General features: G+C 43.9%; 1 protein-coding gene and 1 long non-coding RNA gene across 2 annotated transcripts; both read right to left on the reverse strand.

Moving 5' to 3' along the window:
- Window positions 1-246: 246 nt before the first annotated feature.
- FAM166C (family with sequence similarity 166 member C) lies at window positions 247-8,333 on the reverse strand. Its single transcript, XM_048507312.1, has 3 exons — window positions 8,113-8,333; window positions 6,705-6,978; window positions 247-2,372 (listed from the first exon to the last, which is right to left on the reverse strand). The coding sequence occupies exons 1-3, from the start codon at window positions 8,184-8,186 to the stop codon at window positions 2,256-2,258; spliced, it is 465 nt and encodes a 154-aa protein (XP_048363269.1). The 5' UTR covers window positions 8,187-8,333; the 3' UTR covers window positions 247-2,255.
- On the reverse strand, window positions 1,850-27,120 carry LOC125438789. Its single transcript, XR_007245406.1, has 4 exons — window positions 27,000-27,120; window positions 8,979-8,986; window positions 8,423-8,427; window positions 1,850-1,860 (listed from the first exon to the last, which is right to left on the reverse strand). It is a non-coding gene; the product is annotated as an uncharacterized LOC125438789 (long non-coding RNA).
- Between the last annotated feature and the right edge of the window lie 766 nt (window positions 27,121-27,886).

Genomic DNA, 27,886 nt, shown 5'->3' on the forward strand with positions numbered 1-27,886 from the left:
TCTGTCTTGCAGGCCTTGTGGAACTGATTTAAGATCTCACAGGGCCCTGGTGTCAGCTGACAGAGAGTTCCACTAGGCTGGAGAAAGCCCTGGCTGTGGTTCAGGACAACCAGATAACCTTCGGGCTGGGGGCCACCAGCAAATCACCACTGGAAGATCCACGCGTCCTCTGTGGGCGATACAGTGAAATGCAATCTCGAAGATGCCTGCCTTACTTAATAAAGGACACGCAAGAACGTCAAGTGCTGCAAGTAAAGCACAGCAAACTTTATTCAAAGCAATCCATCACCAGAGAAATAATCAATGGATAGTGAGGGAGAGACATTTTACATAGCCTTTCACATTCTTTGACAATTACATGAGCTGGAATTCAAACAACACATTCAAATTACATATGGAAACTCAAAAGAAACAAACAGCAAACTCAGAGAACAGCTGCTGGCAAATACAAATAAGAAAGAAAGTACCCTGAGCAAGGTGCCTAATCAGTGTTAAACAGTAGCCTTCTATTGACTAGGGCATGTTTACATATTACCTTGAATGCTTGTGGTTGGAACCACAAATTACGACCCCGCCCCCCCCGGATTAAGTGGCTAGTGGCTGCTTTGCCTAATGCTTGTAAAAAGGCATTAGGAGGGAAATGCAGGAGAGAAGCAGCAAGCAAAGCTAAAGGATGCTTAACCCTTCCCCTATTGGATGCTTCCCTCCTCCCATTCCTCCCTGATCCAGATGGCCCAGGCTAGCCGGACCTCAGAAGCTAAGCAGGATCAGCCCTGGTTAGTAATGGAATGAGGGTTGCTACACAGACCCAGACAGTGGTAAATCACCTCTGAACATCTCTTGCCTTAAAAACCCCTTTGAGGTTGGCGTAAGTCAGCTGTGACTTCATGGCTGTGACTCACTTGCTCACAAAACCTGTGACTCACTTGCTCACAAAACCTTGCCATTCCACACCTAATGATCAAACTTGATCAGTAAGAAAGGTTTATGTGTTCATTATTTTTACTTGTTACACAGTTATATTGCTCTTTGCAAACGTTTTCAGGGTGGCATATACAGTTATCTGTCGTTCCCTCCTCCCCACCACACTGCATTTAACACACTATATTTTACACAAGTTGCCTGCCACACAGCAGCTGCCAATCCCTGGGAAAAATTGCCATGGGGCTTGATTTGGTAGGGACCGAGTCACAGGAGAGGGAGGGACTCCTGCCTTCCCCCCTCCCCACTGTTTTCCAAAGTTTAAATGGCCAATGAGAGACAGGGTAGGCATTCTTTGTCCTGCCTTGTAGGTACATGTGTAAAGAATGCTTCCATGTTCAGCACCTGGCAAAGCAGCCAAAAGTGCCCTCCCCCTGGGCAATAACACAGTCCCAATTTTAATTGGGCTCTCAACTCATGTAACAAAATCAGTGCCAAAGGGACAAAAAGATGGGAAGAAGTGCCCACTGCCTTATGGAAACTAATAGCTGATATCAGCAAACAGGACCAGGTCTGTTAGGCCAAACTTAGGGTTATCAGCTGACTTGAGGAGAAACGTTCTGTCTGTTAATGTGTGGAAAAGAGCAGTTAAAGTTCTTCATGTCTTGGAGATAAATAACATCATCTGGCAATCCAAATCACAAGGGAATAACTGGACTTTAAGAATGCTCGCTCCACATCCCTGTATCATCAATCTTACTGATTAAGAGAAGTTTCCTTTCTGCAGCCAAAGAGACAAAGCTCAGTGACATAAAATGCCAATTAAAAGAACTGGGCATTTCCCACCCAGGCTGGCTGGCAAAACCTAGCCCAACTAGATATGACAATGGGAGATCTGTCAACAGATCTTCTTCTACTCTTTTAACAACTGCAAGGGGCCTTTCAGTTTGGATCAGGACCACCATAAGGGGGAAAAGGACTAAAATCTTCCTGTTTTCATGCTGAGTTCCCTACCCTCTTCTGCCCAGGCTGCTTTGCTCTGGTTTGAAACATGCAAACACCATCCAAACACTTGAAGTTTAGTCCTGAGTTTTGATGGTATGGGAGTGGGGGTGGGGAGTGGAGCAACTGATACTGAGAAAAGACTGTGATGGAGGGAAGTTATTCCTGCTTCATTCTGTGGGCCTGATTCAAACCCCAACACCCCAATGTCTTTGCTAGGATGAATCCACAATCCTTTTCTAAGACGAAACCATCTCAGTCTCAAATGAGGTTTTGTAACTAAACAAGAGCCGACACAGGCTCCTCTGCATTCCTGCATTAGCCCACAAGACTCACAGATCCAGGGGGTGAGGGTACTTGTCCTTCTCCTTCACAGGCAGCACAAAATATGGATTCTGATGCACTGTCCCAGTCTTGTCATTGTAATACTCCCGATGCATTTGGGAAAGCTACAGGAGAAACAGGAGAAACTGGTCAGGAGCTGTCCTTCTGACACAGAATTATGCTTCGCAATGTTATTGTCACCTGGTGTGGCACCCTGTATAATTTTTCTTTTACCCAGAGGATAGACATTATGCCCATATTTGGAAAGATCATAGAATCAGAGTTGGAAGATGCCCCAAGGGCCATCAAGTCCAACCCACTACAATGGAAGAACACACAATCAAAGCACTCCTATCAGATGGTCATCCAGCCTCTCCTTAAAAACCTCCAAAGAAGGAGACTCCACCACACTCTGAGGTAGTGCATTCCACTGTTGAATAGCCCTTAATGTCAGGAAGTTTTTCCTGATATTTAGATGGAATCTCTTTTCCTTCACCTTGAACCCATTACTCTTGGTCCTAGCCTCTGGAGCAGCAGAAAACAAGCTTGCTCCCTCACCAACATGACATCCCATCAAATATCTAAACATGGCTATCATGTCACTTCTTAACCTTCTCTTCACCAAACTAAACATACTCATTCTGGTGGGTTTTCCGGGCTGTGTGGCCGTGGTCTGGTGGATCTTGTTCCTAACGTTTCGCCTGCATCTGTGGCTGGCATCTTCAGAGGTGTTTTCTTTGTGACACACCTCTGAAGATGCCAGCCACAGATGCAGGTGAAACGTTAGGAACAAGATCCACCAGACCACGGCCACACAGCCCGGAAAACCCACCAGAACCAGTTGAATCCAGCCATGAAAGCCTTCGACAATACATTAAACATACTCAGCTCCCTAAGTCTCTCCTCGTAGGGCATGGATTCCAGACCTTTTGCCATTTTGGTTGCCCTCCTCTGGACCCGTTCCATCTTGTCAATATCCTTCTTGAATCGCGGTGCCCAGAACTGTACACAATATTCCAGGTGAATAACCTACCAAACCAAATACATCCAACAAGGTGCAAGCTGCGGCCTGACAGGTGCTCAATGCCGTCTTTATTGTTTTATTTTTTTGCAAAAGCAGGTCTGACGGATTGACTGGTGGGTGGCACCTGTTATGCTGGATGATGTGTTCTAAAGGTCCAATCTAGAGCTGTGCTTTCTGTAGAGTCCTCTCTGTCTACAGCATAGTGTGGCTGAGATTGCACAGAGGCAAATGACAAGACAGTGTTCAACTACACAGCTTTTGGTTCTTTTCAACTCCACCCTTTTTCAAACTCAAGCCCAACTTGGGATAATCAGCAGGAGAAAGGCTAACAGTTTTAGAAGCATACAAGATATTAAAGCACAGAACATGCACATCTGCTAAAACAATTAAGTCATTTAAACATCTCCTCTTTAAACCAGAACAAAGGAAAACAGAGACATCAGTGTGGTCAATTACAGTGTTTGATCCTACATGGCTGTTAGCTGCCAAAGTCTAGACGAGGTTGATTGAAAGGAGCCTTCCCTAGACAATGGTTCAGCTGCAGAGGCGTTATGGAACGTGCCTGAACACCCCAGTTCCTCAGAAGTGTGAAAAAACCTGTCATCACATAAAGCCTACAGACAGATGGGGCTGAGCAAGGAGGGCAGCAGAGAAGGCAGCAACCAGCCCTGTTGATAGTCACATGTTTTGAGTGGGAAAACAGCTGGAAGGAAAAGTGTTAAGCACCATCTGATTATTTCAACCCCTCTTCAGCTCAAAACTGCAGCCTCTAAAGGATCTGTTTCCTTTGTTTCAAAAGTAAGGATTCATTAGCATAGTTGCATGTAGCATTCAATTTGTTCATAGCAAGATCAAGCTTCTTATACAGTTGACCTGTATACTTTGTGGGCAGAAAATCTATTCACAATAGTCATAGGCAACCTTTAGGGAAACTTTTTTTAAAACCCTGTTTTTATGAAAGCTTTTTTGACCATCCCCCATGCTATCAACACTAATAAATAAGATGATCCGAGTAAACACTGCCTGTTCTCGACTCATTAATTTTTGGCAACCCACTGCCAATTATTTGTAGCTCACATAACTGCTGTGGACTCACAGTAAATTGGAAAAAGAGGTGTACGTACAGACACTTGCCCCTCTCTCTAGTTTTCCGAAGCAAGAGATTTAAGCCAAGGTCAGCACAGCTGGACCCGGCTGAGGTCCCGTTTCTGGATTCCACAAGGCAGCACGACTCACCAGCAGACACGGCCATTTGTGCACAAAGCCCTACACTCCCACAACACACCCACACAGCTTAACACTCACAAATGTGCTCAAAAGCGTCCCTTCTGTTACTGGTCTAATTATTCCGAAGCACGAAATAAAAGGAGCCACAGACATGCCACACATGCAGAGAACAAAGAGATCAGGAAGAGAAGGAGAGAACAGGATCACCAGGCTAGTGGGTTTCCAAGAGGCATCTGCCTGGCCACTGTTGAAAGCAGGACGCAGGACTGGATGCACCCTTAGTCCAATCCTAAGGGCATCAGAAGAGTCCAGAGGAATTATATAGCCTAGTATTTTCCAACCTTTTCCAGAAATCATTTGAGAATCTGTCAAGAGCTCAGTAATAAATCTATCTGGAGTTTAGCAAAACGGTCACAGAAGCTTTCCTGAAAGACAGCTTATCTATTAACACCTCTCTTCCTTGTGATAATATGTGGCAAGTTCTAGGACACACGTTCCACACGCTGAAATGGACATTCAAAAGTCTTGCTTTGTGTGCTCCCTATGAACTGAATGAGTACTCTCCGATATGCCTCACATCAGAATCCTCTGCCCAAGGGCTTCATCGCAGATGTGCAGCCATTGCAATGTTGAAGGGTTCTCTGAAGATAAAAGAATTCAGGCCTACTTCTAATGTTAATCAGTGCAGAACAAGTGAGAGATGTAGAGATGGAAACCAAATCAAGACAAACTGACTGTGGACAGTTGGAGACAAGAAGAAGGGGAGAAAGCAGACAGGTAACATACAAGAAGAAAAGGAGATGCCGACCTACAGCAGCAGTCACAAATTGACTTGAGAGCAAAAGCAACTTAAAGAGATTGAGGCCCCTTCTGCATATGCAGAATAATGCACTTTCAATCCACTTTCACAATTGTTTGCAAGTGGATTCTGCTATTCTGCACAGTAAAATCCAGCTGCAACATGCATTGAAAGTGGATTGAAAGTGCATCATTCTGCAGTAACCAGAAGTGGTTGGAATTCATTTACAGTTTTATTTTTAAGAGTTTATAAATATCTGTAATTCACTGGGGCTCTTGATCATTTCACTACTCCAATAAATGGTTCTAAGGTAGGAAGCCTCAAGCAACCTCAGCCACTCTATCCCTTCACATCTTGTTCAAGACCTGCCAGCATCTGCCTTCCCCTTCTCCTGTCAATCTCATGGCTGCCTCATACAATCCACAGATTCAACTTGTAACGCTTCTTTATTTTAAACAGGCTATTGCTTGCTATTTAAATAGCTATTCCAAATGCTTTACGACGTATTAATGCTTATTGTTTGTTCACTGTCTTGGGTCCCAGTTTTCTGGCAGGAAGATAAGACTATAAACAGTAAATGTGGGTGTGTACGCGTTTGAACATTTTATAGTAAAAATTAAACTAATCCATGCATATAGAAAGCTAGCTTATCAAGAAGAAGAGTTGGATTTATATCCCCCCTTTCTCTTCTGCAAGGAGGCTCAAAGGGGCTTACAAACTCCTTTCCCTTCCCCCTTCCCCTCACAACAAACACCCTGTGAGGTAGGTGGGGCTGAGAGAGCTCAGAAGAACTGTGACTAGCCCAAGGTCACACAGCTGGCCTGTGTTGGAGTGTACAGGCTAATCTGAATTCCCCAGATAAGCCTCCACAGCTCAGGTGGCAGAGTGGGGAAGTGTGGTGGACTCTAATCTCGAGAACCAGGTTTGATTTCTCTACTCATCCACATGCAGCCTGCTGGGTGACTTTGGCCTAGTCACAGTTCTCTCAGAACTCTCTCAGACCCACCAACCTCACAAGATGTCTGCTGTGGGGAGAGGAAGGGAACTGTAAGCTGCTTTGAGATGCCTTGTGGTAGAAAACAGCAGGATATAAAAACCAGCTCTTCTTCATAAAGGGAGTTTTTCACTGAGGGATCACTGAGACAAACAACTCTCCCGCCCATGCACCACAATGCTCACTCCTGCAACAAGAAATTATACCATTCAGGGAAAAGCTTGACCGCTTGATTCTGCTTACTGTATAAACCAGCTGCCTGCAAGCTTTTCTGAGAGGCAGCCATGCCGATTCAAACACCATACAGCGCTAATTTATTAAAGATGGAACATTTACAACTGTACTCCATTCACAACTCCAGTTAGGCATAAATAACCCTTTAGGAAAGGGTGCTTCCACAAAGGCTGCCTTACCTTATAAAACTCCTTTAGCTCTGCTGAGCGATTGAAATCCAGGTTGAAGCGAGAATAGTTAGGAGTATGCAGCCACCTGTTCCAGCCTCTCGCCCTCGCCCCAATCACCAAGTCTGGGTCAGGCGAGAAGAGGGTAGGGAACTGACCCCCCTGGCTGTAGGGACTGCAGCTGGTTTTCATGGCAGCACTGCGGAAATCTTGGAAATATTTCATAGTAGCATTGCCATATGTATCACCAAAGGTATACACCACATTGGGGACATGTCCGTGGTACCTGGAGTGAGGAAACACAGAGATCTGGGAAATTTGGAAAGATGAGATCCAAATGATTGTAATTATTTTAATTACTTTTTAAATACTTCTAAGGAACACAGGGCCTTTGTAATCAATCTCCTTTGTCTCCACAATAACAGTTATGAGGAAAATGATTATTATTCCTACCTTGCAGAAGCCAAGGAATGCTTCCGATGACAATATTATTTCTCTTCTTGGGTACAAGTATGAATGTAAATAAACTCTTAAACAGATAATACAATTAGACTGCATTCAGCATCAACAACCAGGGTATGAGCAGGATCACAGGAACAAGAACAGCACAACATTTCATTTTTCTTTTAAATCAAAACAGTACTTAATTCATATATACCCCACCTTTCTTCCCAATGGGACCCAAAATGGCTTACACAATTCTCCTCTCCTGCATTTTATTCTCACAAAACCCTATGAGGTACATTAGCCTGAGAATGTGCATCTGACCCAATAACACCCAGTGGATCTTCCAGATACTATAGTCTGACACTCTTAATCACTATACCCCACTGGCTCTGAAAAACTGTGAAATATCTATACTTTCCCATATACCTATGTGAAATAAAACTTGGATCACACACATTGCAACACATCCCAGACTTTATCTTGCCTTCCCAGTTATTTAAAATATTTTTATACCGCCTCTTCAGACTCCTTGCAAATCACAATGTTCAAACATTCCCCAATATAGTAGCTCTGAGGAGTGTGCCATATAGCGGAAAGAGGTGAGACATGAGAAGTTCTAGTTCCTATATTCACATCCGCATGAAATACCCCAACGCCACCCCGTTTCTGCAAGAGACTAGACAGAAATTCAGCAGGTAGGGCCCTGGGCCCGTAAGGGAGGAATGAAATACTGTGTAGTGGGCTACTATTAAGGGCCCGCGAACAAGGGCTTACCCCAATGCCACCCCGTTTCTGCAAGACATTAGACAGAAGTTCACCAGGTAGAGCCCGTAAGGGCAGAATGAACCACTGCTGCATAGTGGGCTACTGTTAAGGAGCTCAGCTGGCTAAAAGGCGCCAAACTCACTCAACACCCCTTGCCCAGCACTGCTTTGCAAACATCAACTGCAGGTTTCCCTTACGAAACACCCACCCGGGCATGAGCCCCGGCGGCACGTAGACCGCGTTGTTCTGGGTCAAGAGGGTCCCAGCGCTGCGCGAGGCCATGGCTCCGGCGAGGACCCAGAGGCTCTGAAGCTTGCACCAGCCCAGCGGACGCCTCACTCAGTAGGTCGCATCGGTCACAAAACACGTCGCCATAGCAACGGCGAAGGCCTAGCCAGGCGGCTCGGGTCGGGGAAACTGCGGCTTGCCCCATTGACAGACGTATTACCCTGCTGCACTGCTTCCCCTTACCCCCCCCCCGCCCCGCCCCGCGGGGAGAAACACACCCGTTGTAACACCCCTCCTCCCTATCTCGCAGTTTAAGCAGAACTAAGAAGGAAACCCCAGTCAGTGCAACACAACTTTAGGTTAAGTGTATGCAGGATGGTGGCCGTTTAAGAAGCAAACGCTTTAGGGAGCTAAAGGCCATTTCATTTGTCGCCGGGATGTTTTATCCCATGCGCGGGGCGAGGCCCCCGAAAAGACGCGTCCTGGAGGGAATTCCCGTTGCACCGAGCCGCTCTTTGCAGCCGCTTGCTGTCCTCGCGCTCTGAGCGCTGCCCGGGGTTGCCTTAGCAACTACAATGGGCTCCAATTCTGTGCGGGCCTGGAGGGAGAATTCCCGCCTTAAGACTGACACCTGGTGGGGCGGGCGTTCACCCGACCCACTGAGTTATAGAAGAGTCAAGGAATACCTTTTGTTTTCTTTTGAACACAAGATACCCTATTTATCCTTCCCCCCGCCCCCCATTTTACGTATTTGACAAAAGAGCAAGGAGTAATATTGCAATTTATTTGTGACAGCAGTGGAAATACTACGTTCAGTTCAGTAGTCTGCAACTTAACGTCTCAGACGCTCTACCCTGTTCAGGATAAAGATGACCGAAGATTTGTGATACATCTTCTATTCCCTGGACCTTCTTTGTTCTCAAATGCTCTGCATGAGTGCCTACCTAGTTCGGTCCCCAAGGCCCTACGGCCCAAGTGGAGCATTCCAGAACAAAGGTGGTCCAGGAAATGGCAGATGAATTTACAAATCTCCTATCTTTATCCTAAAAAAGGGTGTAAGAAGGGTCAGCAAATGAATGGGGGTTAGCAAATGAATGGGGGACCACCACCATGGCACACCAGCACCACGTTTTGAATGAATCAACTTTTTATCAGCTTTCTTCATTGTCCAATTTTCACATACATGGTTACATGCATTTTTATTCTGCCTTATTTTATAAGGGTTTTGCTTATTTATTTACTTCATTTACAGACTTCATTTTTATTTTATCATTTTAATGGTGTGTTTATACCTCCACGTTAACTGCCTGCAGTTTTAGGAACATGCATTTTTAAATACACAAATAAAAATTTGACTGGGTCAGACATAATGTAGAAGGAAAACCTGCCTATAAATGGACATGTTTTCAACAACACCCACAGGAATTAACAGCAAGGATTGTTTCTCTGGAATGTTCTTTGCCTTTCTAATATCTAATTCAAATATAACAATCAACCAAAGAAATAAAATTCTGTCAATTATATTTGACACAGACGACTAATTCTACCTACCATTTGTAATTTATACAGTACTAATACAGTCATAGCTGAAAGTAATAATCTCGCCTCTTAAGCCTCCACCCCAAAATCTCGAGAAATTTCCCAACTTGGAGTAGGATCCAACAGGAGGAAGCAGAAAAGGGGGAGAGTCTATGGGGCTGTAAGGAAAGGGAAAGAGGAAGTAGGGTGTGTGGGGTGGGGAAATGAGATGCCTCCTGCAAGTCTTTGCAGGTGCCTGCTTCTTTATGCGTAATGTATCATTTATCAACAAATGAAATTGTTCATCAGCATATGAACAAATAGGGCACCTGAATGAAATGTTGTACTGCATTACATCTGGGTAAAAACGAAATAAATCCGCTGTTAAACTGAATGGAGACAAAGGCTCAAAGTGTGGTGAGGCATATCCAGATCCTCATTTGCCAATACATGTAAAGATTTTACTGTGCCACAACTAATCAGTTGTAAGAAGCTTGATTGTGATACCAAAACATCTTTTTCTAGGCTTTAATTGAGAGAGTCTTTGTGGTCACCAAGGAAAACTCGGATCACAGCTCAGCCCCAGTTTCCCACATCAGAACAAAGTTTCCAGGACCAAAATGGCATGGAAGATATAAAACGAGATGCTGTCTGAACACACAGTTGTCCTTTGCACCTATTACAGTGAACATTTCATTCAGTGCACTTATTACAGTGAACATGTGTATGTTTCATTCAGTGCACGTACATCGGAATGCAAGATTTAAACCCACATTTCTTCAGGGACTGGTTCCTAATTTTATTTTTAAACCAAATGCACCCTGGCTATTTCTTAGAAACATATGTTTGTGCATATGCTCATTTACTGTAATGTGTATAGATGGCTATATACTGTCAACTTCCATGTGACTTTTCTTTGCATGTACACTAATTCTTAAATTACATCAAATGTATATATGACTGAACATGCAATTTATACACCTAGTTTGCCCAGAAACTGAGTCCTGGTCTTATTTTAAAGGTGAGCATGCTGGTACATCCTTGCAAACAGATGTATACATTTGTTGCTACATGTGTCCACTATAATATTTATACAAAGCAATCAAATAGCCCTGCCACCATGAGCCTAAACTGCTCCAGGTTTACTCAAAACCCTCATCTCCAACATCTCTGACATCTGAAAAGGTTAGAGAAGCTATGAAGTGGCTTAGAAAAACTTGCTGGGAGAGGGGCGCACGAAATGCTGAGGACACGTGCCACTGGCTATTCTATGAATACGTGTGCAACCCTGCTAGCTAGTGCTTGGAAAATTGGATCACCGTTTTGTTGACCTACTGACAAATGGTGTCTTGTTTATGGTCACATGAATAGCAAGGTGGAGAGAACAGGGATAGATATTGCTGGAGGAGTGTGATAAAATTCATCAAAGTCATGAAATCCTTGCTTTCAAACTCAGAGAGTTATTTAGTATTTCCTCAGGCACATGCCACAGCAAGACAGTTTTGTATATCTCTCCCCTGTGAATCATTATTACCATTTTATATTATAATAATTCCCCTGCTCGCCATGTTCCAGCAGTACATTTGTGGCAAATCACTTCGCAAGGCTTTTCTAGTCCCAGGCCTTTGAAGAAATAGGTCTGAGCTTGTCGCTGGGTGACACATGACATATGAAGGTGTAACCCCCATGCCCAGAATGGGTTGGCCCAGAATGGGTTGACCCAGTAAGGGGTGGAGACTCAGAGCAGCAGAGAGGCTGAAAGAGCTCTTTTGCAGAAGAACAAGGCTACCAGACTCGGACCTTGATTTCTATAAGCCCTTAACACCTTGTTAAGGTAATTTCAATATTGTTGGGAACTACTGGGAAGGTAGTTGTTGTTTTGCTGTGTTGTAAATGTTGGAGTTTATTGTTTCAGGGTTTTCTTTTGTGGTTGTAATGGGTGAGAGTTCTCCTGGAGACCTTCATCATGTTGCAACCTGTTCATCAAGCCCTTGGAGTCTTCAGGAGCCAGCCAACTTGCAAAGAAGATTTGGACTTGGCAATATCAGTAGACTGTAAATAGAAGGACTTGAAATGCAACCTGAACAGGACCTTGAATTGTAACGTTAAATGTTGATGTTTTAAAAGTGTAAATTGTAAAGAAAAGTAAACCATTTTGTTGTTTAAATTTGGTTCTTTGCAACTCATTCCAGGTTCTGCCCCACAGAACCCACAGAAGGAGGTTACAAAGGCACTACTTGCAACTTCCAAGTCAGGCAAACTCACATTCTTCAACTCTTTGGCAATGGAGGGAGTACTGGATGGAAGAAAATGATGTGCCACTACTGAGATAGTAAGGAAACAGCCAGCCTACAGCCTGTGGATAGCCTTAGTTACAGTAACAGCAACAATTATGAAGCAAGGATTTTCTTACAGCTGAGAAGAAGAAGGAGAAGAAGGAGAAGGAGAAAAAGGAGTTTGGATTTATACCCTGCCTTTCTCTCCTGTAAGGAGACTCAAACTGACTTACGGAGTGTAGGAGTGGGGAAACACATCTGGTTCATCAGATAAGAGGTTGCCACTCATGTGGAGGCATGGGGAATCAGACCCAATTCTCCAGATTAGAGTTCCTCTGCTCTTAACCACGCTGGATTTCAGGAGGGATTAGTACTCTGCCTTCTGTGAGCCAGACTAGAGAAAGTTGCCTTCTGCTGTAGATCCTCAAGGCCCCATTCTGCTGTAGGTCTGCTGCAAGGCCCCATTAATCCATCTACATCTGTGGTATATGTCCTTCAGAAACTCTTGGTATATGTCCTTCAGAAACTCTTTAATGTTGATTGAATCTAATTCTAAAGAATATTCATAATAAGCATTCAGTTGCTGGGACAATGCAGATCAAGACTGCTAAAACTGCAGAGAAGAACTGTATATTATGCTGGAAGATCCATGACTGGTGACCAGATTTTGGAAGAGAAAATGAAATGGGGAGAGAGACAGACACTGGTGCTAATTTGAAAGGGAAGATGGGTAGGGATGGACCCTCCTCCTCCCTGCACCATTTTTTCCAGTATACATTGCTGTCCTCATCAACAGGGCTTTGGTTTCTTTCTGTGCTTCTGTTGGAGGACATTTAGAGCATCTAGTTAGTAGGGTCATTGTATGAAGAAGAAGAAGACTTGGACTTATACCTTCCTTTCTCTCCTGCAAGGAGACTCAAAGGGGCTTACAAACTCCTTTTCCTTCCCCCCTCACAACAAACACCCTGTGAGGTAGGTGGGGCTGAGAGAGCTCCAAAAAGCTCTCAAGGTCACCCAGCTGGCATGTGTTGGAGTGCACAGGCTAATCTGAATTCCCCAGATAAGCCACCACAGCTCAGGAGGCAGAGAGAGGAATCAAACCCGGTTCCTCCAGGTTAGAGGTTCCTCCTGCTCTTAACCACTATGCCACTGCTGGAGATCACATGGGATTTTGACCCATCTCTTGGCTCCTCCTGGAGATGGCAACAACATTAGCTGGCTACTGTGGGATGAGGGGAAATCTGAAAATCACACCCAATCTCTGAAAATCACTTCTTCTAGGATTCTGTTTTTCAAATTGTCATGGACTTAAGCAGGCACATTTTCCTTCCCTTCCATGTCCCCTTTCCTCTTTAGGTGACTTTCAGTTGCTCTCAGCATCCTGGAGAATGTTCAGCCTTCATTATGGCAGACATTTTGGGGAAGGATCTTTTTCTTTTGGTTAATTTATAACATATTTTTCTGTATGCTGGGGAGTCCCCTGAGTATGTAGAGATCTTTACCTTTACCGCAGCCAAAACAGTCACCTTGCCCTGCCAGGCCCTACCCAATTTGATCTAACCAAGTTACATGTCATGAGCAAACTTTCTGGGGATGAGGGGCTGGTGGAATTGAAGCCAGAAGCAGAAGAAATAAATAAAAGGTCTGAGGTTCTGGAAAAGTTTGTGGGAGTGAACAGGCCACAGCCAGAGGAGTTGCCAGTATAAGCAGATACACAGGAGGAAGGTTCAGCAGGAGATAATGAATCATTAGAACAAAGGAGGCAGAAATTAAGTAATAAAAGGAGAAGCGCTCACATTGTGAGCTCTCTTACGGCAAGAAGCATCGTGAATTAGGAACAGCTGTATTAGAGGAGAAGCAGTAGAGTTTGGATTTATACCCCACCTATAAGAAGACTCAAGGTGACTTACCCTTTCCCTTCCTCTCCCCACAACAGACATCTTGTGAGGTAGGTGGGACTGAGAGTGTACCAAAGAACTGTGACTAGCCCAAGGTCACCCAGCAGGAATGTAGGAGTGCGGAAACACATCTGGTTCTCCAGATAAGCCTCTGCCACCCACGTGGAGGAGTGGGGAATCAAACCCAGGAGGATTGAGAGTAAATTAAGTCTTCTGGGTACTGATCTTGGTAATTAGGGTGGCTGATCTAAGACTTGACTTGGGTGCCGTTCTGCTGGATGCAGCAAGTGTGATTCCCTGGGAAGCACTGTGTGCCTGGAACCCTCATTAGCCTCCAGTTTGTGCTTTGACCTCAGGACGGCAGGACATCCACCTATGAACACCGCCAGTCTTGGCCCCTGGACTGCCTGACTTGTGTTCACAGACATTACCTGCTGGACCTCCGAGTTGCTCAACCCATGCAACTACTCCCTGGCTGCCTTGGTTGAATCTGTTATCCAGTTGTGCCCTGACCACAGCAGCACATAACTTTTATGTCCTATTCGGCTCATGTAGCAAATGAGTTCGACATCCATGAGTTAGATTATCAACTATATAAATGTTTCACTGTTGCTACATATACTCAAGTAGTCTATAATTATGCATTGTTAATCATAAATCTTTCCACTCCATTGCATACTGCTCTTGACTCGGCTCAGAAAACAGTCCGGCATGACAACATTTTGCTGAAGAAACTTAGCAGGATGGATCCCTTCAAGTTACTTAGTTGAGATACCTTCAGGGTGCCAAATATTAGCTGTCCTAAATTATGTAGAGCAATAATTGAGTATGTATGCAGGCAAGACTGAATATTTTCCCCTCTGCAATGTCAACTGGCAGATATAGGCAAGTCCTTCATGGAGATAGAATACGTCCATGTCAGCTAAAGGTACACAAAACCATAAAACATATATTACTACATTGTCCAAGATACAAGGACAGATGAGTCCAACAAATTCTGCCATATGCACAGGTCAGATGAAAGAAATAGGATTTCATACATATCGGAATAAGAACACTGGAAATAACCTTGAGAAGTGACTAGGACCTTAGCATATGTTTGCTGTGGGCTTAGGAGCAGAATTAGTCGTTCCAGTGATACCTTTTTGTATTTTATACTATAAGTTTCTGTTATGCCATTAAAGGTATTTGGTGGTGGTGGTGGTGGTGGTTGTAATTGAGTATAATAAATAGAAAAGATTGTGCTATTTACTTTGACACTAGAAATGGGCCGCTGCCCATATGAATCTTGGAACTACCATCTCAGTACCCTTTTTATATTTGAGTTTGAAAAGCTGAGATAAGCTGCTGCTGCTTACAATCATAGTTGTCAGTCTGGTTTCCTGTTCCAGTTATCCCATGATAAATCCCTGACATTTCTCTTCAAATATTTTCACACCAGTCAGCTCTCTCCCTCTCTTTCTCTCTCACACGCATACGCACCACACAGTGTAATCCTGAGGTATGCCCCCCAGCTAGGGAATCTGAACAAGCCGTTTTCTGTTTCCTTTATTTGCTTGAATCAGTTTTATTTTTTCTAATCAGCAGGACTTCTATCAGATACACCAACTGAAATGTAAATAAAAGAAAGCAAACCTTTCTTGAAAAACCATATGTCACTGGTCTGCTCACAGGCTGCCTTTGCTGTACAATGAAATGGGCCTATGTACAAGGCTTATTTCGCCAACGGTAAAAATTATTTAGTTTTTAAAAGTGGCTGGAGGTCAGATTAGGTATCATGTGGGAGATTTTAACTTTAAAAAAACTTAAAATGATAAATAGCAAGTGTGGGGCCACTAATTCAGATTAGCACAGCGGGAAAGGAAGTTAATTAAGAATGATTTTTCAGTTTCTCATCCCTTCTGTTTCAATCTTTTTTTTAAAAATCCCTGTTTTTATTTCATTTCTCTCTTGTACATATCAAACTCAGATTTTTTTAAAAAAAATTATGCCACTTTCTTATATTGATATTTACCTTTAATACAATGTAATGCATTGGTAATGGAAATCGTCAAGAGCAGGTGCACTCTAATCTGGAGAACTGGGTTTGACTCCCTGCTCTGCCACTTGAGCTGGGGAGTCTTATCTGGGATGAACAAAGATTAAACAATGCGCTCCAGCATACTCCAGCTAGATTTGACCCCAGGGCTGAATCCAGGGTTGCGGGAACCTGCGGCTCTCCAGATGTTCAGGAACTGAGTTCCCATCAGCCCCTACCAGCATGGCCAATTGGCCATGCTGACAGAGGCTGATGGGAATTGTAGTTCCTGAACATCTGGAGAGCCGCAGGTTCCCTACCCCTGGGCTAGTCACAGTTCTTTGGAGCTCTCTCAGCCCCACCCAGCTCACAGATGTTTGTTATGGGTGGAGGGGGGAGAGAAAGGAGATTGTAAGCCCCTTTGAGTCTTCTTACAGGAGAGAAAGGGGGGATATAAATCCAAACTCTTCTCTTCTAATTATATGCATGAATGATATATATTTAATATATAACTAGTATAAAAACTGCACACAAAAACTGGATAATATGCGTGTACACTACAAATGAGCCTACAAAACCATGCATAAACTCCATCAGAGAAGTGCTATTAACCAAAATATTAATTACTGACTATGAAAAGAAATGCAGCAGGGAAAAATAATTTCTCTCTTGATTTCACCCTTCCCAGTCCCAAGCCTTTCCTCCCTCTCCTTTACCTCTATTCAGGGGTCTGCAACCTGTGGTTCTCCAGATGTGCATGGACTACAATTCCCATCAGCCCCTGCCAGCATGGACTACAATTCCCATCAGCCAATTGGCCATGCTGGCCGGGGCTGATGGGAATTGTAGTCCATGGACATCTGGAGAGCCACAGGTTGCAGACCCCTGCTCTATGCGCTTCCTACGCTGAAGAGTAGGAAGCGAAGCTGATGTTACAGAGAAACAGCATAGCCAGAGAATTGCAGGAAGCCATAACGAGTCTGCACTGTGGACCTGATCCAGATTGGTAACTTCGTCTGCTATTGATATATCCTTAAATATCCTATAGAAAATCTATTCACACTTTTCTTACCATTACATCTAGCTTTACCCTGATTGTTCCATACTGTTGATCGTGCTTTTATAGATGATGTGAAGAAGTCATCATTACTTAATGAAGAAATGCCAGCAAAAATCAAAAGAGAATTTATAAACTCAGCTATCGCAACTGCTATGATCTCCAGTGTGAAGGAAAAAAGAGATTTTATGCATGCATCGCTCGGTAGCTGAGAAAGGCACCTGTGTGGGACACGGAAGTGTCAAGATAAATTGGAGCTGCGCGGCATAAAAACAGGAGAATGTCTTTCAGGACAGGGTGACAAAGAAAAAAGACCAAGGTGTGCTTCACAACTCGTATCTTGCTCAGTCATGGAACATATCCGGTAGCTGACAGTATCAAATATTTATTGCAGAAAGATGCTCCCTTGCTTGGCCAGTGACTTTGAGACCGTCTAGCTGCATCATTCTCATCAAACATTTTGTTATAGCTACATAAAGATTTTATGCATGTGGTCGTTCTTTGCAGGTACACCACATATATTATTATTTGGGGCATGTTTGTGGTCATTCAAGATAACCTTGTCTCTGGGTGTATATATCCCTGACATTTCTCCTCCAATATTTTCATAACAGTCTGCTCTTTCCCCCTCTCTCTCTGTCTCTGGTGGATTCCGTAAAGAGCAAATATAACGGGTGTAAGAGACAATACAAACCATTGGGGCGGGGGAGACTTCACACAGGCCCTGTCCCCAAAATGAGTCTGTCCCGTTTTATTCCCCTCAACCTGGGATTTTCATTAAATTGCTAGACCAGTGATCCTGTTGCAAAATCCCAGGCTGGAGCCGCTCCTGCACAAACGGCCAAGCAGGAGGCGCTTTATTTCCCTCCCTTCCACTGCGCCCTCCACACTCCGGGAGAATGTGCCGCCATTGCAGGAAGGCCCCCTTTTTCTTTTTTTCCCTTTTGCATGTTGCACATGCACCGTTACACAGGAGCAGCCAATCATGTTGTGGGACGATCGGCACGGCTGTGGGAGTTCGTTCCTGTATCCCCGCACAGCTACGTATGTGCTGCAGGGAATTAAAAAAAGAAAGAAGCGTCTCCATGCAAAGGTGCGAAAACAACCTGGATTGTTGGGTTCTGGTGGGTTTTCTGGGCAGTGTGGATCTTGTTCCGAACGTTTCGCCTGCATCTGTGGCTGCTGGCATCTTCAGAGGTGTATCTCAGAGAGAAGCCTGTTACACACAGTGTCCAGTGAGAAAGGAATGTTTCAGTAGGGTATAAATTGTCATGTGGGGAACCTGGATTGTTTCCATGGGCTCCGATCGCTGCCTCCACAGCATGCGTGTGAACAGGAAAAAAGGAAAACGGGTTCCTTTCTAACGACTTCAACCCGTTATATATTTGTTGTGTGGAATCAACGTCCCCCCCCCCCCCCGCCCCGGTCTTCCAAGGAAGACTAGGGTTGCTCTGCAGAGGAAGGCAATGCCAGGTCACCTCTGTTTATCACTTGCCTGGAATGCCTCGGGAATGGGGTTGCCATGACTCAGTTGCAACTCAGCAGTATATTCTTCTAAATGTTACGTGATATTTCATTGACATTTTAATGTAAGCATTTCATATATTATACAGTTTTTGATTCCTGGGTTGTAGTTCCCCTAATGGGCATTTAGAGGACTTCCTGGTTTGTGTGGGCTATGGATAAAACAAGAACATGACAACATTATTCATATGATCATGCAAAATCTGGTAGGTTATGGGTGCAGCCTGGCAGAATCTGGCAAACTGAGGTAAGGATGGAGTGCTTGGCTGTAATCTTGTAGAATCTGGAGGTTTTCTGGGCCCCACTGATAGTCACTTGACATAGAGTTTCATGACTTGGACCAACAAAATAGGCATTGATTGACAACCCTTGTCTGTGTGATTATCAACCTGGTTGGCTTACATAATTCTTATATATCAGGTAGCGCACCATATAAAATATTTATTGCAAAATGGGGCTTCACTGCTTTCTCTTTGAAGTGTCTCTTGTGCTCAATAGTGCCCTTTGTGCTGAACTCCAGCAAAATGCTCCAGGATTTTCAATAGTGACATGTTCCATTCCATCTATCTTTTTTTTTAAAGCCACATGCACAAATAAACAGTTTGCAAGAATGGTTTAAATCATCAGCAGTACCAGCTGCACACAGTGAAAGAAATAGAGGCAAAACCCACAACAATTTAACTATTTAGATACCAATTCCCTACTTTTCTTCCCAGTGAAGATCTAAAGCAGTTTACAAGATCTAAGTTTACAAGATCTAAAGCGGAGCCCTTCGGGGATCAGGCGGTATATAAATTTAAGAAATAAATAAATAAATAAATAAATAGCATTCCCCTCTCCTCCATTTTATCCCCATAGCAGCAGTCTTGTATGAGGCAGGCTGGCTGAGGGACGATGATTGGCCCAAGGTCACCAGGAATGCCATCTTCAAAGCAAAGTCTCACATTCTCCCAGAATTACAACTGACAACCAGACCATATCAGTCCCTCTGGAAGAAATGACTACTTTGAAGGAAGAACTCTATGATATACCATAGAGGCCAGGAGAAATGGAAGTCCTAGAGCAGTGTTTCCCAACCTTTTCAACGTCGCGGTACCCTTGACCTTGCTCTTCATATCTCAGGGTACCCTTGAGGTTCACTTGATTTTTGTGTGTGCATTTTTTAGGGTTTTTTTGTTTTTGGCCTGTAGGTGGGGGGAGTGGCAAATGGGGAGGGAAAGCCCCGTTGACAGCTGCGTTGTCTGTTTGCCTAAATTCAGCATGGATTGGGACAATTTAAAGGGAGAGCTCCCTTTAAATCTACCCCCCCAATCCACGCCAAATTTAGGCAAATAAAACAGTGCTGTTTTTCAGTGTTGTTTAAAGGGAGCCCATGAGGCTTCCACTCCCCCCCCCCCCACACACACTTCAAAATCCATTTGATTCCGGGGGTGGGGGCAGGTGGTAGCATTGTCATGGTACCCCTGGGACATGCTCATGGTACCCCAGGGTACCACGGAACCCTGACTGGGAATCACTGTCCTAGAGTGTTATATCCCCACTGAGCTCCTTTCCTTCCCCAAACTCTACCTTCCTTAGGTACTGCCCCTCAAATCTCCACAAGTTTCCTAAACTGGAGTTAGCAATCTTAACTAAGGCTATTTAGTGAGTTTCCATGGCAAAGTGGTGACTTGAACCAGAGTGGGGATGTAAACAACTACACTATATGGATTTGTAATTGGTTAGGTAGATTTGTGACTGGTTGACTGACCGAACCCAAAGGGTGCTCACCAATAGCTCATCTTCATCCTGGAGAGAAGTAACTAGTGGAGAGCTGCAGGGCTTTGTCCTGGCCTCAGTGCTATTCAATATTTTTATCAATGACTTGGAATAGGGGGTAGGCTAATCAAATTTGCAGATGACACCAAATTAGGAAGGGTAGCTAATACCCTAGAGGACAGGGTCAGAATTCAAAATGACCTCAACAGATTAGGGAGCTGGTCCAAAACTAACAAAATAAATTTCAGCAGAGATAAATGGAAGATACTACACTTAGGCAGAAAAAAATTAAGTGTACAGATATAGGATGGGTGACACCTGGCTTGACAACAGTGCAAGTGAAAGGGATCCAGGAGGGTATTGTCGAAGACTTTCACGGCCAGATTCAACTGTGGCTGGCATCTTCAGAGGTGTATCACAGAGAAAAGTCTGTTTCACACTGTGATACACCTCTAAAGATGCCAGCCACAGGTGCAGGCGAAACGTTAGGAACAAGATCTACCAGACCAGCCTGGAAAACCCACCACAACCAGGATCTAGGAGTCTTAGTAGACCACAAAACCTAAGCTGCTTTAAACATTCAATCACCTATTAGCAGAACTGAAATTCTTCCACATGGTTAAATTGAAAAGCTAGTATCAAGTGGGTGTCATGAATTTCATTGGGAGAATTAATGCTTTTATTCTACAGCAGAATCAGATGATCAGAAATGCCGGATTGTTTGGGCGAGAATGGGCTCATTTAAGATGATCTGTGAGGGAGTGAAAAATGAAGTTGCTCTTCCGCCTCCGTTGCACAATTGATTTTTACATAAGGTGCCTCTGCAAACAACAGTACTTTGTCACACAGGAATAAATAATTTTTATTCAGAGGTGTATTTTGCTCTCCTTAGGCAAGTAGGCGATGGGGTTTTTTAAATGAATCATTAGGAATAAAAACTTTGAAACATCTGCTTCCAGTCTCATTAAGATTTCACAGTGCCCCCTATAATGCATCTTTTGATGTTACTTTGGGAACCCCTCTGTGAAGCAAAAGGACTGTTGACAGGTAATATTTCATTCCTTCTATGTCTTCCTTATACCATCTTTTTCTACCACTAATGGCATTGTGAGTTACAACCAGGATAAGCAGTCTTGATTGTTATCCTGTCATCAAAGATGGATTTCATTGCTTGTGCTAGTGTAGTTTAGTCGATAGAATACTGGACTAGGTTTGTATGATCTGGGTTCAAATCCTCACGTTGCTATGAAGCTTGTGTAACCTATAATTGTGGGTTCTGTGGGGCAGAACTCAGAAGGAGTTGCAACAACTAAATTTAAAACAAAAAGGTTTACTTTTCTTAACTAATAACACTTATTAAACATTAACATTTAACATTAACACTTCACAGTCCTGTTGAGTTGCATTTCAACTCCTTCTATTTACAGTCTTGTAATGCCAAGTCCAATTCTTCCTGGTGATGGTTGGCTTATGAAGACTTCAGAGGCTTGATGAACTGGATTCAAGATGATGAAGGTCCCCAAAAGAACTCCCATCAACTATATACACAGAAAGCCCTGAAACAATAAATTCTAACATTTACAATACAGAAAAAAATAAACAACTCCCTTCCCACTAGTTCCCAACAACTTTGCAGTTACCTTAAACAAGGTGTTAAGAGCTTATAAAGAAATAAATCAAGGTCCCAGCCTGGTAGCCTTGCTTCCTCCAACTTCATGAGTTTTTGCAGCCTCCTGCTGCTTTGAGTCTCCACCCTTTTCTGGGTCAACCCATTCTGAACATAGGGGTTACACTTGCTTGGTAACTTTCAGCAAAGTACTTTCTCCCAGTCCCAGGCTAATCCATCTCACAAGGTGCTATGGTGCCCGCCAACATCTTTCCTGACTTCTGCCAAGTGCTTTTTGAGTGTGGGTGGGACCAGGTATGGTTTTTGCACTGCAGGACTTCTGGGTGGCCACTGGAGATTTGATAGGTTTTTTCAATTATTTCAGTAACAGCTGTTGCCATAGCATAAGGATATTCACTGCATGACTGGAGATAAGCAAGAAAATATTTTAACATAATATGTTCATTTAAAAAGACGTCATGCAGAGCTTCTACTTGGAATATTGAAGAGCTGCCATTAATTAGAGCAGCTAGAGTTGAGTCCAATAGCATCTTAGAGACCAACTAGATTTTTTTTAGGATATGAGCTTTTGAGAGTTAGAGCTTTCTGGAGAGAAATAACTAGTGGGGAGCTGCAGGGTTCTGTCCTGGCCTCAATGCTATTCAGTATTTTTTATCAGTGACTTGGATGTTGGAATAGAGGATATGCTAATCACATTTGTCATGCATAACCTCACTGCCTGACCTTTTGTAGTTTGCTCCATTTCCTGTGTCAGCCATTTTGTGGCTGCATGCACCACTTTGCATCAGAATTACAAAGGTGCCAGCACACTCGAAAAGGTTGGGCCCCTCGTGTAGAACATGAGATACCAATGGGTGATTCCTTAGATACCAATGGGTGATTCCTCAGAAGGAAAGACATTTTGACTAGTAACACTGTAGAACTAACCACCCAAACCACCAGCTGTAGAAGAGAAGGGGTAATAAACCAGTGGTGAGATTCAAATAATTTAACAACCGGTTCCGGTGGTGGGATTAAAATAATTTAACAATTGGTTGTTTACAAGCACCATTTTAACAACCGGTTCTGCCGAAGTGGTGCGAACCTGCTGAATCCCACCATTGGTAATAACTTAGTGAGTAATAGCTTCCTTTTGTAGCCATAGTTCCTAAGTTCAATGTCAATTTCCAATTCAAAGGGGGAAAAAAATAGAGAGACAACAGGGTGTGGTGGTTTGAGAGCAGGACTACACTCTAGGAGATCTGGGTCCAAACACTCTGATCTTCATCTTGCTAGATGATGCTGGGCCAGTCACTTGCTTTCAGCCTAACTCACCTCACAGGGTTATTATGAGAATAAGGTGAACCACGAGCATTGCCCGAAACTCCTTGGAAGAAAAACAGGATTAGAAAGGCCAGGTGAACAGATGACAGCTTCAGACATTCATTTTGTAGCATAGTTTAGCTGTATTCTGTAACCTGGTACACAAATGCCAAATAGCGTTCATCTATTTATCCCAGTGGCAGAATGCATTCTTTGCAGAGCTGCTGCTGTCAAAGCAGACGCAGCTGAATCTCACCAGCTCCATGCGCTTTTGGATATAAGCCAAAATTTCTTTCATCCTTTCCAGAGCCCTGTTCTGAGACCACGAATCATGGATCACACAAGGTGGCCATTTTGGGAAAGGGTTAATTGTTAACATTAGCAGAATCGGTGCCTTACAGCAGAACCTGAGCATCACGCCCCAGTTTACATCAGAGGCCGTCATGGTTATGCACTAGCTGACCCCTTGTGACCCAATTCTGTTGATTTTCCGAGCCACTGTAAGTGGATCTATTACACCGTTCCTTGTCCTGATGTTACTCTCCTTAGTTTCATCAGAACAAGAGAGACTAAGAAGCCAAGACACACCCAAACAGCCGTGTTGAGTTGAGTAGATCATTCCCATTCTGCCAACCCCTGTTCATCCGTCAACTTATGATGAGCCGAAAGCAAGTACATTGTGGAGAAAAGGTGTTTATCAAGTAAACAATCAAGTCTCTCACACTTAATACTTCAGGGTCACTGTATAAAATGTCAGGAAGAGACACTGCTTGTCTAAGCTCTAGTGACTAAATGTGAAGAAAACTCATTTACTGAGACATCTTAAGTGAAAGTGACAGCTCATCTTTCGCAAGATCAGATGTGCCTAAAGGTTGGACACATCTCTGCGATAGCCACACTCCTTTCCTTGGCTGTGGCATTTTCTGGTGGCCTAAAGGGAATAGAGAAGGGGCAGAAACTTTCCTTAATCACAGTGGGTCACATCCATTACTTCCAAAACATAGTGAAGTTTTTTTTCTCCCCACAACTACTCAGGAGTGACAGCTTTTCTAGATCAGAACCTCTAGAATATACTAATAAACCCCTAAGTTCCCAGTGCCTTGGTTCAGATAAGGCAGACATCACAATGAATTGAATATATCTTTTCCTCACTTCAAAATCTCTCTGTGTTTGTGTGTCAAGCTAGCATTTGAGGGTCAGGAGATGCATTATGCCATAAGGGTACTGACCTCCTTGTGATGTGTCAGCCCAGAATAAAAGGTGGTCATTTGAAATGGGAGTCTTTTAGGTAGCTGAGGCTGTGGGAAATGGAAGGAGCAAAGGTCACAGGGAAGGTTGTACCAGGATATAGAACTGGAGAGATAGGGTAGAACAATGGCCAGGGAGCCTTTGTGTGATATTGACCGATATTGTCAGATAACTGACATCTTAAGTGAGCACTACTTGTGTGTGGCCAGGTCTCACTGTGGAGAAATGCCATCCATGCTAGAATTCACCCCAATAATCTAACCATTGGGTTACATTGTATCTATGTTTTACTTCCCAGTTTGTTGTTTTGTAAACCCCAGGAGTGAGGGAGTCACTGAGTGGACCCCCAAAGTTTCCCAGTTTCTTGGGAACCCAAAAGGCTTGTGTGTCCATTCCTTTACACTCACCACTTAAAAACCACTCTTTCTTAACAATAATTGGTTTAATAGATCGACTAATCCTCAGTCACTTAATTGACTAGAGGAGAGGATTTGAAATGTTGAGACTGCAAGTTAAGAGTGCTGTCCTGAGCTCATTTTTAATCTGGTATCTATTGTAGCAAGGAATGTTGAAGAAAATATGAAAGATGGAGACACCCAAACATACCACAGTATAACAAGCAGGCCTTGATCCCCTTGAATGGCCAACTGGTGATGGGGCGACAGGGACCTTAGTAAAAGAACCTCAATGTCCTTCAATGGCTAGGGCGTTTTCCTAAAGGTCTGGAAATCTTTCTTCTTCCTGCCTTTGAAATTTGGGACACCCAAATTGCTGTATAGAGCAGCACAGCAGCAAGTAATGCTTTCTGAGCTACTCCAGCTCCAGAAACAGCATTGGGGTGGGGTGGGGGGCTACTTCCTCTGTGCTATGATCACGATTCAAACCAGGCTCTGTGACACTTGAAAAAGGAAGTTTGCCACAGCTGCTGTCAGACTACAGGGAATGCAAGTCACGACCTGATGCCTGAAAAACTGTATTATGTAGTTTGGGCCTAAGGACAGCAGTGGTGTGGGGTAAAAAAACAGTTTAGCATCACTCTTGTCAGATGAGCTGAAACTTTTGTTGCAGTGCATTGGCCAAAGGTGAAGCAACTGGGATTCAAGGCTATTTCTGGGAGTCAGATTCTGGGGTTAGAAGATTTGTACCTGATGTAAAAACAGCATTTTTTCTTTGCATATGTATTGTTCGGGTATGTCTGTTAAATAAAAAAAAAACATTACAAAGGTGCCATAAGGAAACTTAAAGAGTAGTGTTACCTCTGGCCCATTCACCAAGGTGGGGAGCCACTTAACAGTACCAACATTCTCTCTTCAACCTCTGTTGATGTCCTCATCCCATTCCAAGCTATTCCCACTTTTCACCTTGATTTCAGTGTTGAACACCTACAGGACCGCCTGCGTCATTTGCTACTAGGCTCCTGCGTGCCCTCAAGCAGCTGCCAGTTTGATTTCCTGTTAGCTTTTCAGTCACATATGGATGAATTCCTAATCACTTGTAAGCCCATCCACACGGTCACCTTTGTGTGAAGATACTCTCTGGGTTAAGTGATGGGTTCACTGAACCCTTTGAAATTCTGCAGTTTTGTATGTTCGGTGAAAAATAAGCCTACTTGAATACTCTCAAGACTGTTCACTCTCAAGACCATTTAATCTTAAGATTCTTTTATGGACTTGATGTAGTTGGTTCAGTCAGTGTCAGAAGGCATCTACAATTTCGCAGCGAACATGGTTTAAAGTATACTTCATGAGGGATGATGAGGGATGTTCCCTCTCCTCTCACATTTCCGGCCCTTCTCCTGATGTTATTTTCTGTGTCCCTTTTTCTTGTCTTCAGCATACACACTACTGTGTCCCAGAGAAACCTTGGAACACAGTTGAGGGTTCTTCAGTAGTAACACAAAAGCTTTTGAAAAAGTGATTGCCTTTATTAAACATAGAACCAAACAAACATATTACAATGCTGAAGGACCACATGACCTACCCGCTCAACCATCCATCTCATTTTCCCCACCACTGCCAAACCGACCCTGCATTGATGTTGCAGGAGAAATGTCTGATGTGTTCACAGGCACAATGTCCATTCAGGAGAATTGATGGTGAAGCAAATAGGGTCTGGGAACTGTCCTGTGTGAAAATGTGGAGAGCGCCTGACATGCTCCACAATCCTCTGCAAGGAGCCTGAATTCCACACACAAAACCAGAGGTTCTTTGGAAGACAAGGTGGGATGGAAAGAATACCCTGCAGGTAAAAAGCATGTAACATGCTGGTCTGCAGCATCCCTTCCAGCCTAATCATTTGTACGTTTGCCTTTACATAATACTCATTAAATCTATCATTAGTGTTGGCTTCATACCCATTTGCCACCTGAGGAAGGAAGAATGAGCTCAGAGGGCGTGGAAAGACAGCACAGACAACCACCTTGTGTGGAATACAATTTGGCCACAGCCTGTTATTGGTATGCTGGCTGAAGGAAGCGGAGGCACTGCATAGGGGATGGATCCGACACTGGGCAGCACGTCTGCTGTCCCCCGGTAATAATCTTCCTGCAGCCCGATGCATGGGGGAGAACTCCCTTTGCTGCCAGGGGTTGCGAGCAACCCTCAGCCCCTGCTTGGGCATGTGGCACACATGCTTGCTACCACCCCCCAGGCCTCTTATGGAGGCCCCCACCAAAAGGGGAGGCCTGGCACATAGGCTCTTCCTCCCCTGAATGGATCAGCCCCCATGTGTAACCTGCCAGGCTGTGACGGATGAATGTAAATAACAACAAAGCCCAGCAAACAATAGGGCAACCCTACAATGTCAGAAAATGAGGGTGGGTGGGTGGGTGGGAGAAGCCGCAGCAACGGCAGACCCCAGGCCAAGGTAGTTCTCAGGCGCACTTTCTCTGGACACGTAATTGTCATTCGACTGCATGCTGAAATTTTCAGTAAGCTCCAGCCTTCCTAGTGCTCAGAAATAATAAATATGTATCTATATTCTTTTTGCCTTCATTGTGAAATAACTGCACACTTCACCCCTTTGCAAAGCAGACTTTTCCATCCAAGGTTTGCAAGCCAACAACGGCATCCCAACTGGCAACGTTTTGCTCTTATCACGGCAGGTTTTAATTTTCAGTGAATTATGAATGTAGTGAACAGAGTGGGAGAAGGGAGGGGGAAAATTTTGGAGCTGTTGTTGCCTTAGCTGCTGCAAAGAGATACCTGCTGGTCTCCATCAGGGAGAAATGAAGTGAGATTGGCTATCATTCAGGAGCCAAACGCAAGGGATTGCTTCTTCCAGATAACCAGCTACACGAAGCATTTCTCAGCATTTCTTTTAAAAGTCTGGTGCACAATATCGCTTGGCGAGTTTCGGGCATTCCATCCACAAGTCTGAGCAGAAGGTGGGAGGTAATATTTGACTCTATGTGAATATGTAACCCTTCTCCTACGCTTGCCCAAGGCTGCTAAATTCTCAGGGGAAAATAAGGTGTGGTGTAGAATACTTAAGACTTGCTGACATTTCCTAAGAACAGGTTATAGATGAA

The sequence above is a fragment of the Sphaerodactylus townsendi genome, linkage group LG01 (genome assembly GCF_021028975.2).
Source record: "Sphaerodactylus townsendi isolate TG3544 linkage group LG01, MPM_Stown_v2.3, whole genome shotgun sequence".
Classification (NCBI taxonomy): Eukaryota; Metazoa; Chordata; class Lepidosauria; order Squamata; family Sphaerodactylidae; genus Sphaerodactylus; species Sphaerodactylus townsendi.

Excerpts from the sequence above, each read along its gene's own strand:
- FAM166C (XM_048507312.1), bottom strand. The coding sequence starts at position 8,186 with ATGGCCTCGCGCAGCGCTGGGACCCTCTTGACCCAGAACAACGCGGTC. Across the intron at positions 6,979-8,112 it reads CCGCCGGGGCTCATGCCCGG|GTACCACGGACATGTCCCCA; the intron begins GTGGGTGTTTCG and ends TCCTCACTCCAG. Across the intron at positions 2,373-6,704 it reads AGCTAAAGGAGTTTTATAAG|CTTTCCCAAATGCATCGGGA; the intron begins GTAAGGCAGCCT and ends TTTCTCCTGTAG.